The sequence below is a fragment of the Macaca mulatta genome, chromosome 4, assembly GCF_049350105.2.
Source record: "Macaca mulatta isolate MMU2019108-1 chromosome 4, T2T-MMU8v2.0, whole genome shotgun sequence".
NCBI lineage: Eukaryota > Metazoa > Chordata > Mammalia > Primates > Cercopithecidae > Macaca > Macaca mulatta.
The window spans coordinates 32349435-32364390 of NC_133409.1; the positions used below are offsets into that span (position 1 = coordinate 32349435).

The 14956-nt window shown below is 39.4% G+C and overlaps 1 protein-coding gene and 2 pseudogenes across 12 annotated transcripts in view; 2 read left to right on the forward strand and 1 right to left on the reverse strand.

Annotated features, from left to right (window-relative positions):
- Positions 1 to 2864, reverse strand: part of ECHDC1 (ethylmalonyl-CoA decarboxylase 1) — a 54377-nt gene extending 51513 nt beyond the window's left edge. For 3 of the 12 annotated variants that reach the window (XM_015137292.3, XM_015137286.3, XM_077998722.1), the window contains exon 1: positions 2471 to 2864. Coding sequence is in view for 3 of the 12 variants with exons in the window: in XM_028846789.2 (XP_028702622.1) it covers positions 1857 to 1872 (16 nt within the window). In the remaining 9 variants the exon portion in view is untranslated. 12 annotated transcript variants of the gene reach the window in all.
- A 6637-nt stretch (positions 2865 to 9501) lies between these two features.
- Positions 9502 to 10400, forward strand: LOC711913 (14-3-3 protein zeta/delta pseudogene; annotated as a pseudogene).
- Positions 10401 to 13845: 3445 nt separating this feature from the next.
- LOC106998156 (large ribosomal subunit protein uL18 pseudogene) lies at positions 13846 to 14736 on the forward strand (annotated as a pseudogene).
- The last annotated feature ends 220 nt before the right edge of the window (positions 14737 to 14956 follow it).

A 14956-nucleotide genomic window follows, 5' to 3' on the forward strand; every position in this document is an offset into this window, starting at 1 on the left:
AGCTGTCAAGGTCCCGTACCAGTTCAGTTAATAAACCTGGAAGGCCTACACATTCAGAGTCAAATACAGTATGCCTGGGTGCTTTTGCCTAAAATATGCCATTAATCAGGTATGAAGATACAATTCAATGAAGGAGATCCATGTGGGGCAGAGGCCCTGATTTCCACCTTGATAATATCTTCAGAATAAAAGTGCTAAAGAAACCTGATAAGGACATAGATGGTTGCTTTAAAAAAAACCTTTTTTTTTTCTTTTTGCCTGTCTTCCATAATCCTGTTTAGGGGAAGAAACAAAGAGTTAATCTAGAAAATAAAGAGTAGGAACTTATAAAAGCATTAGCATTTTGTGGGAAAGTAGAATCAGTAAACAACATATCTTCTGCTCTCATTGTAAAGGGGTCTGTCTGCTCTGTCTTGATACATTATCCCTCTCACCAACATCAACACTACAGCATTTAGTATGAATGCCATCAGATATCCTTTTATCCTCAAATCATTAAAACATTAAATATTTATGTAATAGTAGTATTTTGTCTCATTAGTATCTTTGATCACTGAAATGCCAATTTTTCCAAGAAAATCTTATAACACTTCACGTTTCCTTTCACTATTAATTCCATATTTTCTCTCTTCTCTCATTCTATTCTCTCCCACTACCGTCTCTCCTTTTCTCTCCTCCTCTTACATTCCTTGTCTGTGCCAGAAAAACCTGAGAACACTGCTTGAGCCTGCTAGATTCACTGACCCCAAGTTTAGAAATCCAATTCTAAAAATTTTATAATAGCCTATTATGTATACTTTCATCCCAGTTCTAAATTCAGAGACTATCTTAGACAAAAGCTCAGCGATGAGATGACAAGGTGTTAGTCATTATTAATCTACTATAGAATCTAATAGTACAAAGTGAACAGAGCTTAAGATTCAGGTTCTGCAGAAGCATGTAGTTAAACGACTGGTATTTTGGATTTCTTCCAGAATCACAGGAAGATGAAAAGGTTCTGAGGCATTTACAATTTTATAAGCTTTCTTCGGGGTAAAACTTATGTTTAAAACTTGCCAAGCAGGATGTGTTGCAGCCCGCAGCCCCACCACAAAGAAGATTCGGTGCAGCTGAGCAGCTCACTACCAAGCCACTGAAAAGAGGAAAGAAAGCCCATCTGAGCTCAAAGGTCGCACTTTCCATTTTTTTTCAAGTTCTGCAAAGGTGATCTGTTCCCCCTTAGTGCACAGGAAATAAGTGAGATTTTCTCTTAAAAGCCCTTACCTATTTCACCTTATATTGTAATCACTAAATCCAGAACACTAACGCAAACTCATACTTAGAAAACAATTAGCCTAGAGCACGCAATAGAAATCAGAAGCATTTGATTTCAGACTGTCTGTATATCGCCTGTTTTTAAAAGTTCTGATTCGGTTGTAGGCTGTCATAATATAAACTACCTTTCAAGGTTCATTACATGCCACCCACAACACTCTCCCTCACACAGGCAAAATGCACAACTTTCAGTTCCTGAAATCCTTCTGATTTTTTCGCCATTTCAAGCTTTCGCATATGCGATCTCTCTTCCCGTTACATTTTTGTCTTCCTCAGAGTAACTTCAAATCATCTCCTCTAACATAGGACTACATAAAGTCCCCTTATTGTCTGCTCTCACAACATCTGTATCTCTCATCACCACTCTCTCACTCTTTGCTGTAATTAGTTTTTTAACCAGGTCTTCCAATTAGTCTTAGCTGCAAGAGGGTATTTGCAGTGCCTAACGATAATTTTCTTAAGCGTAAATTCCATACAGGGACTTAAGAATCTGGCCACAAATCAAACCTCCAACTATCCTGTTTATTAATCTCACCACTCACCCTGTCTCAATGCCATGCTCCTTCACAGGCTGGCTTCCCTTCCTGGAATGTTAATCACTGCAGTAATCTCAGCTGATTATACGGTCGCCTTTCAGGCCAGAACCCAATAAGAAATCAAGAAAGGATCACCCGTTTTATTACTGCGCTCCTCCCCCGCCCTCGTAGATTTCACAAATACACTTCTCACCACAAGCTTGTCTCTCCCAACAGAACGCTAGTTCTTCGAAAGGGGTCCTTTGTTTTTCTTGCCCTTGTCCAGTTCCTCTGCGTACTTCTAGCACCTAGAGCAACAGGTGCTATACAGGAGGCTCCCAGATGTGGAACAGAGAAAAGAACGGAGTGTTTATTTAGATGTTGCCTGAAGTCCTTAACAGCCCCTTCAACCTATAACTTAACTGTGGTTTTAATCCCCTACACGTGTAACCCCTGTATGTGTGTGCAGCGTTAAAAGGATTACTGCAGCTCAAAAATTCTCCAATGAAAACACCTCTACCAGAATGGAGTTGCTCATCTTTCGTTCTTGAAAAGTTGGCGGCACGATACAGGAAAAGTTTTAGTTATGCAAGACAATTTAATACATAAAAGACAATTACAGAAGTCACAGGGAACATTACCTAACTAAGCACAGGGCCTCGAATGTACTCCGAAATTAGTGTGTAGAAAGCAAGCCTCCTTATGCTTTTGAAAGTGTAATCTCGCGATCTCCCGGCGCGCTCTGCGAAGACCGATTCATCTCTTCCCCCAGCCCTTCTTCCCCGCCCGGCGTACAGTCGGCCCGTGGCGCTTAGCACCGCGTCTCCACGTCCAGCAGGTGGCAGGCCTGCGCGGCGCTTGCAAGAGACAAGCCGCAGAGCCGGCGAGGCTCGCCGTCTGGGACACGTTTGGAGAAGCGAGCGCTACAGTCCATTCCACGGCGACATTTCAGGATTCTCCCACTAACAACACTAAACTGAAGCGCTAAGGCCAGCCCTTACGACCTCGTAGCCCCGCAGGCCGCGGCGGTGACTTCCTTTTCCGCTACCTTACACACGCTCTTCCGCTTTGCGTGCCTTTGTTTCTGCTCCCCCCGGGAACCTCCTCCGCGCCTGTCCTCCGTTCCTGTATAGCCCCTCCTTTTCGCGTCGCCGCCTTTACTATCCCACGCTCCTTTTCCTTTCTCCGAGGACTTTATCCTGTTCCCCTGCCGGTTCCCGTGACCCCGGAAATCCCGCCTCTGCCGCGAGGCTGCCCCTTTCCTGCAGCCGTATCGCTCCCCCTAGTGTCGCGAGTGAGCCCGGGTGGGCGATCTCTTACTGTTCTTGGCTTGGAATTTTCGCTTTTGCAGCACAGGGTTAGGGCTGGGAAAGGAGGCTCCTGAACCGTGCTTGTTTTGGCTCCGATAAACGTGGGAAAAAGGGGAGGCAAGGAAGCCAGTGTAGTCAAACAGCGAGAGGGGAGAGGACAGAAAGGTACCGAAGGTCGACCCTTTTTAGATATCTCATCCGAGTTATTGAGGGGAATGGGTATTTAGCCAGTTTTTTGTGTTTTTGTTTGTTTGTTTTTTGTTTTTACCCGAATACCTAGTGTGTGTCCTGAATGTGTGGATGTGACGAGGTGTTTATAAAGCTCAGTAAGTGTAAAATTCCGTGCCAATACATTTTGTATGCCTCAGACAGGAAGTGCTTTGGAAGATCCTTGAAAGGGGAGGTCATTTTGCGCCAATATTGAGATCGTTTTGTCAGAGTCGTAGGACTAAAGGTAGACCTTAGGTAGTCGATGTCAAAAATAAGCGCAGCTGGACGTTAAAGCGGTGAAAACATTTGTTCAGTTAACTACTTGACAGGAAAGAGCTGAGCACTATTTCGATTTGTGCAGAGGTGACCTGGGCATTTTTAAAGGGGCCTTTTAAAAGGAGAAAAGGGATATGCGGGCGCTCAGTAGAGAAAGTGAACCTACAGAGTTGTTAGTGTAAATGTGATTAGGCCAGCTGTGTGTGTGTGTGTGTGTTTCCACAGTTACCGCAGGATTGTATCCTCCTACGGAGGATTTTATCCTTCTTGATTACATTTCCAGGGAATGGCTCTCTGGTCCTTGAGCGAGAACTTCTGAGTAGCAAGAAATAAGTATTTACAACTGTAGGCCCTTTAGTAAATGTTCTAAGAAAGGGATGTCAGAGACCTATCATCAGTTCTGTGCTGGTTACATCACGTAGTTCAGCTTACTGAGGCAGTCGTCCTGGGCACAGGACCTTATGCTGCTAAAGCTGTGCTAGAGTTTGGTCAAGTCTCTGAGCGCAGGGGTTTGGATGGAATGATCATGTGCCTGGATTTCTGCAGTGGTCATAGGTATGATTTGAATAAGTGCAGGAAATATTCTAGTGGGAGGAACAGAATGTGCCAACACGCCGAGCAGAAAGGATAAAGTTTTACGGTACGGAGATGTATATCATAGGGAATAAGTGGGAACCCAGTTTGGACTGATTGGAAGAAGTCATTATTAGAAGTACCGTATTTAATTCCAGTTTGTTATATAATGAGCACCTTAAGCCATTACACTCTTGAACAGGAAAGTCGCTTGATTAAATGATAATTTGGGAGAATTTATCATTTTGCAGTGAGTGGGGATGATTAGATATATGATTTATGCTGTAAGTATGTATATGGTTATGTGATACTACAGCCTTCCAGGGTGGAAGCTGTAGGTAAGACGGCTTAACTGTTGGACATGTTTGGGAACCTCCCTGATAGTAGCTTGCTTAAGTAAATAGAAAAAAAGGGTGAAATTTGTTTGTTGATACTATCTCGTGCTTTATCTTTTTTCCAAGGATTTGGTTACTTGCCAGTTCTCAATTATATCTCCTCAATAAGTACTGACAACAAGTTGAGATAAAATGTGTAAAAAAAATTACATGAAAGCTATTAAAAGAGGACCAAAGCCCAATAAGAATTTGGAGGTGGGAAAAAGCTTGGCAGCTGGTGAAAATTCCAGGAGGGTGGCACAAAAGACATATTTTCAGTACTGTAACTATTTAATAGGCTAACAGATAAAATAGCATATTTTTTTTTTACTCCCACTTAAGTAATGCCTATTCACCCACAGCTGTGGGAGTATAATTGGAGGCAGATGGGGATCCGCAGGGAGGTATATGTTCAGTGGTAGGCAATACACCAAAATAATAACTTCTGTTAATATTGGTTTGTATTTCATGCAATTCCCCCCAATACCCATATGTGCATTAGTAATTAACTCTTATAAATTGGAATAGACTTTGAGACTAAACAGAAAAGATATTTAAGCATCCTGAGAAGACAGGCAGATGGGATCTAGGAGGGCTGAGACCAAAATATCTGGTACTTACTCTGCATACCATGGAGAAAGAGGGAAAGTTTTCTAACCCAAGATTTAGTCTTCCTCATTTAAAAACTTTTCCTCCAATAATATTCTCAGGGCTCATTTATATGTATAGCATTTCGGTTTACCTGCACATACCACTTAGTATGAAAATACCTTTCACTGCAATAAACATTGCGCTAAACTGCAAACTAGAGGTTAATGTACTCTAGTGCTTCATTGCAGAGCCACTGAGAAGAGCTATAGTATCTCTGATGGCTGCGAATTTAGGCCATGGGCACTCAGAAAATTTACAGAAAAATTCCTATGCCTTAGCTGAAGTGTGGAATTAGAAAGCTACAAGACTTGGCCAGACACGGTGGCTCACGCCTGTAATCCCAGCACTTAGGGAGGCTGAGGTAGGTGGACTACCTGAGGTCAGGAGTTCAAGGCCAGCATGGCCAACATGGCGAAACCCCGTCTCTACTAAAAATACAAAAATTAGCCGGGCGCAGTGTTGGGTGCCAGTAGTCCTAGCTACTCTGGAGGCTGGGGCAGGAGAATCACTTGAACCCGGGAGGTGGAGATTGCAGTGAGCTGAGATTGCACCACTGCACTCCAGCCTGGGCAACAGAGTGAGACTCCGTCGCCCTCCCCCTACAAAAAAAAATCACATAGGAGGACATCAAAGGAGGAAGAATGGAATAAAGAAATTACAAAACAGTCAAAAAGACAATCATAATTCCTTACCTATCAATAATTACATTAAATGTAAATTAAATTCTCCAATCAAAAATAGAGTGGTTGAATGGATGCAAAAACAAATAAAATTCAACTATACACTCTCTCTAAGAGTCTCGTTTTAGCTTTAAGGACACATACAGTCTGAAAATAAAGAGATGGAAAAAATATTCCGTGTAATCAGTAGCCAAAAGAAAACAGGGATGCTAAATTTCTATCAGACAAAATATATTTTATGTCAAAAAGTTTCACAAGAGAAAAGGTCATTATAAAATGATCTAGGGGTCAATTCACCAAGAGGATGTATTAATCATAGATTCATATGTGCCCAATATCAAAGCACTTAAATAGATAAATATTAGCAGAACTGAAGGAAGAAATGGACAGCAATATAATAATAGTAGGGGACTTCAACATCTTATTTGCAACAATGGATAGATCATCTAGACAGAAAATAAAGAAACAGCAGAGTTGAATAACATGGTAGACCAAATAGAACTAAGAACCATACAGATTATTCCATCCAACACTAGTGGAATACACATTCTTCTTATGTGCACATAACATTATTCAGGATGGATCCTGTGTTAGGCCACAAAACAAGTTTTAGGACATTTAAGAAGCTTGAAGTTGTGTCATGTAACTTTCTCTCTTTTTTTTTTTTTTTTTTTTTGAGATGGAGTTTCACCCTTTCACCCAGGCTGGAGTGAAGCGGCATGATCTTGGCTCACTGCAACCTTTGCCCCTCAAATTCAAGTGATTCTCCTGCCTCAGCCTTCCAAGTAGCTGGGATTACAGATGCCCACTGCCACACCTAGCTAATTTTTGTATTTTTAGTAGATACGGGATTTCGCCATGTTGACCAGGCTGGTCTCGAACTCTTGACCTCAGGTGATCCACCCACCTCGGCCTCCCAAAGTGCTGGGATTACAGGTATAAGCCACCACGCCCAGCCATGTCAAGTAACTTTTTCAAACACAGTGATATAAAGCTAGAAATTAATAACGAGGCAAATTGGAAAATTTGCAAATATATGAAACTTAAACAACACACTACTGACAACCAATGTCTTACAAAAGAAATTTTACAATAAAAAAAAAAATGTTGAGACAAAGGAAAATGAAAAAAAATCAAAATTCATGGGATATAACAAACATAGCTCTAAGAGGGGAGTTTATAGAGACAAATGAATGCCTATAAGAGAAGAGGAAGATCTTGAACAACTTTTCTTGATGCCACAGGGAACTAGAAAAAGAAGAAGCTAATCCTAAAGTTACAGAAGAAAGGAAATAATAAAGATCAGAGCAGAAATAAAGGAAATGGAGATAATAAAAATAACAGAAATCAAAGAAACAGTTGGTTTTTTGAAAACATAAAAATTGACAAACTTTTAGCTAAACTGTGAAAAAAGAGAAGACTAAAAATTATAAATGAAAGAGAAAGCATTATAACGGATACAGAAATATAAAGGATCCTAAGAGCCTATTATAAACAATTATACAACAATATATTCAGTAACCTAGAAGAAATAGATAAATTTCTAGAAATATACAATCTACCAAGATTAAATCATGAAGAAAGAGAACATTTGAACAGACCAGTAATGAGTGAGAGGTTAAATTTACAATAAAAAAACTACCAACAACAGCAAAAAAAAAAAAAAAAAAAAAAAAAACCCGGGACAAGATGGCTTCACTGGTTAATTTTACCAAACACCTAAAGAAGAATTAACGCTAATTGCTCTTACTCTTTCAAAAAAGTAAAGAGAAGACAAGACTTCCAAAGTAATTTTATAAAGCCAGCATTACTTTGTTACAAACGCCAGGGAAGGAAGAAAAGTATAAGCCAATATCCCTCATATTGTCTCAACAAATTAGGTATGGAAGGTTTCTTGGTTTGTTTTCTCTGGCTTATAACAAACTGAAACTGGGTAATTTGTGAAGAAAAGAAATTTATTTTTCACAGTTATAGAGACTGAGAAGTCCAAGGGCAGGGGTTGTATCTGGTGAGTGCCTTCTTGCTGATAGGAACTCTGTACAGAGTCATTAACCAACTCAGGTTATCACATGGGGAGGAGCTGAAGATGCTAGCTCAGATCTCTCTTCCTTTTTTGTGAAGCCACCAGTTCTACTCCCATGATCATCTATTAACCCATTAATTCATAAATGGATTAGTCTATTCATGAGGGCTCAGCATCACCTCTCAGTACTGCCACTGTGAGGATTAAATTTCACCATGAGTTTTGGAGGGAAAAAATATTCAAACCATAGCAGAAGGAGTGTATCTCAACATAATAAAGACCATATGTGATAAGTTCACAGCTAATATGTCATATTAAATAGTGAAAAACTGATAGTTTTTCTTCTAAGATCAGGAACAAGATAAGGGTGCCCACTCTTGCCGTTTCTATTCAATATAATGCAGGAAGTCCTAGCCACAGCAATTGCAGGAAAAAAAAAAAAGACAAGCAGATTGGAAAGGAAGGAGTGAAATTATCTGTTTGCAGATAACATAATCTTGTATATAGAAAACCCTAACAACTCCACCAAATAACTCTTAGAACTAACCCACAAATTCAATAAAGTTACAGAATAAAAATCAACAAGTAAAAATCAGTTGCATTTTTATACACTAACAATGAGCTATCAATAAAAAGAAGTTGACAACACAATCTCATTTGCAATAGCATTAGAAAGAATAAAATACTTAAGAATAAATTTGACCAAAGAGATGAAATACCTACACACTGAAAACTATAAAACATTGATAGATGATGTTGAACAAGACACAGATAAATGGAAACGTATTTCACTTTCATGGATTGAAGATATTAATATTGTTAAAATGTTCATACTACCCAGAGAAATGTGGAGATTCAATACAATTCGTATGAAAATTCCAATGACATTTTTTCACAGAAATAGGAAAAGCAATCCTAAAATTTGTATGGAACCACAAAAGCCTCAAATAGCCAAAGCAATCATAAGCAAAAAGGAATAAAGCAAGAGGCATCACACTACTTTATTTCAAAATGTACTACAAAGTTAACAAAAAACAGCATGGTGCTGATATAAAAATGCATGTGTAAACCAATACAACAGAATTGAGAGCCAGAAATGAATCTACACATTTTTGGTCAATTCATCTTTGACAAAGATACCAAGAAGACACAATGGGAAAGGTCACTCTATTTAATAAATGGTGTTAGGACAACTAGATAACCACATACAGAAAATAAAATTGGATCCTTATCTCATACTATATCCAAAAATCAAATTAAAATGGATTAAATACTTAAATGTAACACATGAAACTGTAAAACTAAGAGGAGAAAAACAGAAAAAGGTAAAAAGGCTTCTTGATATGGATCTGGGTGTGGTTTTTAAAAAATATGACCCCAAAGCATAGACAACAAAAGCAGAAGTAGACAAATGGGACTACATCAAAATAAAAAGCATCTATCTGCACAAAAAAGGCTCAGTAGAGGAAATAGACCAGCTGTGGAATGGGAGACAATATTTGCAAACCATACTTCTTAAAAGGGGTGAATATTCTAGTTTATAAGGAAATTGAGCCTCCCACTGCCACCACTGCTGCCCCCCAGAGACTGCTGAGCCCCCATTGGTCTGCCACCACCACCCAATCCAGAAACAGAACATCTAATCATGGATAAAAATGAGCTGCTTCAGAAGGCCAAACTGGCCAAGTAGGCTGAGCGATATGATGACATGGTAGCCTGCATGAAATCTGTAACAGAGCGAGAAGCCCAATTGTCCAGTGAGGAGAGGAACCTTCTCTCAGTTGCTTGCAAAAATGTTGTAGGAGCCCATAGGTCATCTTGAAGGTCGTTTCAATTATTGAACAAAAGATGGAAGGTGCTGAGAAAAAACAGCAGATGGCCCGACAATACAAAGAAAATTGAGACAGAGCTAATAGATATCTGCAATGATGTACTGTCTCTTTTGGAAAAGGTCTTGCTCCCCAATGCTTCACATGCAGAGAGCAAAGTCTTTTATTTCAAAATGAAAGGAGATTACTACCATTACTTGGCTGAGGTTGCTGCTGGTGATGACAAGAAAGGGATTGTGAATCAGTCACAACAATCCTACCAAGAAGCTTTTGAAATCAGCAAAAAGGAAATGCAACCAACACATCCTATCAGATTGGGTCTGGCCCTTAACTTCTCTGTGTTCTATTATGAGATTCTGAACTCCCCAGAGAAAGCCTGCTCTCGGCCAGGTGCAGTGCTCACATCTGTAATCCCAGCACTTTGGGAGGCTGAGGCAGGTGGATCACGAGGTCAGGAGTTCGAGACCAGCCTGGCCAACATGGTGAAACCCCGTGTCTACTAAAAAAACCATTCCTACTTGCTGGCCATGTACTTGGAAAAAGGCCGCATGATCTTTCTGGCTCCACTCAATGTCTAAGACACCCTGCTTCCTTTGCTTGCATCCCATGAACTATTTCCCTCATCCTATTTACTGCAGCTCATCTCTCCTTAATTGATGAGATTGTGTTTATCTCCCTTTAAAACCCTACCTATCCTAAATGACCTGTCATTGTCTGTCTTTCAAATCCTTCCTCTTTTTCTTCCTCTATTCTCTAAATAATGATGGGGCTAAGTTATACCTAAAGACACTTTTCAAAATATTTCCTCAGTACTTTGCAGAAAACACCAAACAAAAATTCCATTTTAAAAGAGGTGTATTTTTTCTACACCTCTTTAGAATGTAAGCTTCTTATCTACACCTTTTTAGAATGTAAGCTTCTCAAGAGCAGGGACAATGTTTTCTGTATGTTCTGTTGTGCCTAGTACACAGTAAATGCTCAATAAATATTGATGATGGGAGGCAGTGAGTCTTGATGATAAGGGTGAGAAACTGAAATACCCCCCCATAAAAAATTCTAGTATATAAGGAAATCAAATAATAGCAAGAAAGCAAGTAACCTGATTTTAAAACGAGCTAAGCTCTTGAAAAGACTTTTCTCTAAAGAAAACATACAAATGGCAATATGTATATGAAAAAATGCTCAGCATCACTAATCATCAGTGAAATGAAAATCAAAACCCCAAGAACCTATCACCCCACACCTGTTAGAACGGCTATCATCAAAAACACAAAAAATAATGAGTGTTGGCAAAGATGTGGAGAAAAGGAAACCCTAACACATTGTTGGTGGGAATGTAAATTAGAACAGCCATATGAAAAACAATATATGGAAGTTCATGAAAAAATTAAAAATAGAATGATCATATGAGCCAGCATTTTTACTTCTGAGTTTTAAAAACCTATAGTATATACACAAAGAAAAAAAATGTATTTTTTTTTTTTTTATTTTTCTGACTGACTCTCACTCTTGTCATCCAGGCTGGAGTGCAGTGGCATGATCTCGGCTCACTGCAACCTCCTCCACCTCCCAGGTTCAAGTGATTCTCTTGCCTCAGCCTCCCAAGTAGCTGGGACTACAGTTGCCCACCACCATGCCTGGCTAATTTTTGTACTTTTAGTAGAGACGGGATTTTGCCATGTTCTTCAGGCTGGTCTCGAGCTCCTGACCTCCAGCGATCCACCCGCCCCAGCCTCCCAAAGTGCTGGGATTGCAGGCATGAGCCACCAGGCTGGGCCATATTTTCTTTATTCAAAGGAAGTAGAATCAGTATGTCAAAGAGATATCTGCACCTTCATGTGCATTGTAGCATGATTCGCAATAACTAAGATATGGAATCAACCTAAGTGTCCATTGAGGGATGAATGGATAAAGAAGGTGTGGTATATATGTACAATAGAATACTAGTTAGGCTTAAGTAATAAAAAAATTCCTGTTATTTTCAACAACATGAGGGAACTTGGCAACATTATGCTAACTGAAATAATCCTGGCAGAGAAAGACAATACTGTATGATATTACTTACATGTGGAATCCAAAGAAGTTCAACTCATAGAAGCAGACAGTAAAATAGTAGTTACCAGGGGCTAGGGTGGGGGTGAGGTGGAAGAAAATGTAGAGATGTTGGTCTAAAGGTATAATATTTCAATTAGGATGAATACGTTATGGAGATGTATTGTACAGCATGGTGACCATAGTTAATAATGTATTGTATACTTGAAAATTGCTAAGAGAGTATATTTTAAATGCTGTCGCCACACACACACACAAAAGATAAATATATGCAGTGCTAAATGTGTTGATTACTTTGGCTTAAACATTTCACAATGTATACATATGTTTAAACATCACATTGTATACCATAAATATAAACAATTTTTGTCAATTATACCTTAAGAAGACAGCGGGGAAAAAAAAGACAATCTGTGAAATGAATGAAAACAAAAACCCAGCACAACAAAAAAAGTATGGGATATGGCTAAAACAATGGTTAAAGGGGGAATTTATAACTGTAAATACCTATACAAGAAAATCTCCAATCAATAATAGGACCTCCAATTTTAAGACACTGAAAACAAAACAGTGAACTAAATCTAAAACAAGCAGAAGGAAGGAAATAAGCAAGATTGGGATGTGATATGGGTTTGGGTCCATGTCCCCACCCAAATCTCACCTTAAATTGTAATCTCTACATGTCAAGAGAGGGACCTGGTGGGAGGTGATTGGATCATGGAGGTGGTTTCTCCCATGCTGTTCTTGTGATAGTTAGGAAGTTCCCACAAGATCTGATGGTTTTAAAAGTGGCAGTTTTTTCTGCACTCACCAGTTCTCTCCTGCCACCTCGTGAAGAAGGTGTCTGCTTCCCCTTCACCTTTACCTATGATCATAAACTTCCTGAGGCCTCCAAAGTCATGCAGAACTGTGAGTCAGTTAAACCTCTTTGCTTATAAATTACCCAGTCTCAGGTAAGTATCTTTATAGCAGTGTGAAAATTGACTAATACAGAGAATTGTTACTGGGAGTGTGGTCATGCTATGAAGATAACCTGAAAATGTTGAAGTGACTTTAGAACTGGGCAACAGGCAGAGGTTGGAATAGTTTGGAGAACTCAGAAGAAGACAGAAAGATGCGGGAAAATTTGGAACTTCTTAGAGACTTGTTAAATGGTTTCGACCAAAATGCTGACAGTGACATAGACAATGAAGTCCAGGCTGAGGTGGTTTTGTTAACTGAAAAGGAGTCCTGATCCAGACCCCAAGAGAGGGTTCTTGGATGTCACACAAGAAATAATTCAGGGTTAGTCCACAGTGCAAAGTAAAAGCATGTTTATTAAGAAAGTAAAGCAGTGAAAGGACAGCTACTCCATAGACAGAGTAGGATGTTCCTGAAAGTAAGAAGAGGAACCCTTCCACCCTAGGTACAATGCTTGTATATTTATAGGATAAAAATAGCTCTTGGGGAGATGTGCTCTGCTACAAGGGTTTGTGATAAACGGTTAATTTTCTTAATTACTATATTTTATAAGAATCAATATTATTATCTTTAAAGCAAAATTAGGAATGTCCTTGTTCTCCAGATATCAGGATATCTGGACAATCCCAAGTCTGGGTCTGTTTCAATAAACATCATAAATTTGTTCCCTTAACCAAAAACATCTAGAGGCTAGTAACACCTAATTTTCTGGAAATGTAGCCCAGCAAGTCTCAGCCTCATTTTCCTAACCCTCACTCAAAATGGAGTCGCTTTGCTTGAAAGCCTCTGGCAGTTTTAGATGCAGATGAGGAACTTTTTGGGAAATAGAGCAAAGGTCACTTATGCTATGCTTTAGCAAATATACAGGCAGCATTTTTTCTCTGGCCTAGAGATCTGTGGAACTTTGAACTTGAGAGAGATTATTTAGGGTATCTGGCAGAAGAAATTTCTAAGCAGCCAAGCATTCAAGATGTGGCCTGGCTGATTCTGAAAGCATTCAGCTATATGCACTCACAAAGAGATGGTTCAAAATTGGAACTTATGTTTAAAAGGGAAGCAGAGGTCTCTGTTCCACAGAATGGGGTTTCTTAAAGTTGTTAAGAATAAGGCCTACTTTGAGAGATACCAAGTGAAATTTAGAAGATGATGAGAGGGTAAAAATGATTACTGTGCTCAGAAATGCTTGGTGATACAGGATAAAAATAAATACAACACACCCAAATATAGGATGATCGTTCATGTAACAAAAAGAGGTATCATTTGTCAGATTGCTTATGCCTGTATAGAGGGGGATATGATAGTCTGTGCAGCATATGCACTTGAACTACCAAAATATGGTGTGAAGGTCGACCTGACAAATTATGCTGCAGCATATTATACTGGCCTGCTGCTGATCCACAGGCTTCTCAAAAGGTTTGATGTGGACAAGATCTATGAAGGCCAAGTGAAGATGACTGGCAATGAATACAACGTGGAAAGCATTGATGGTCATCCGGGTGCCTTTACCTGCTGTTTGGATACAGGCCTTGCCAGAACTACCACTGGCAATAAAGTTTTTGGTGCCCTGAAGGGAGCTGTGGATGGAGACTTCTGTATCCCTCACAGTACCAAATGATTCCCTGGTTATGATTCTGAAAGCAAAGAATTTAATTCAGAAGTACACCAGAAGCACATCATGGGCCAGAATGTTGCAGATTACATATGCTACTTAATGGAAGAAGATGAAGATGCTTACAAGAAACAGTTATCTCAATACATAAAGAAGAGTATAACTCTAGACATGATGGAAATGTATAAGAAAGCTCGTGCTGCTATATGAGAGAATCCAGTCTACAAAAAGAAGCCCAAGAAAGAAATTAGAAAGAAGAAGTGGAACCATTCCAAAATGTCCCTTGCTCAGAAGAAAGATTAGGTAGCTCAAAAGAAGACAGGCTTCCTCAGAGCTCAGGAGCAGACTGCTGAGAGCTAAACCAATTTTCTATAAGGGTTTTCAAATAAAGACAATAAACTTATGGACAGAAAAAAAAGGGGGAAACAGAACATAAAAATTTGGAAAACTTGCAGCCTAACTATATGGTAGAAAAGAAAAACCCATTTTCTGAGAGGAATTTTAGCCAGCTACAGAAATTTGTATAAGTAATGAGGAGCTGAATGTTAATAGCCAAGACAATGAGGAATTGTCTCCAGGG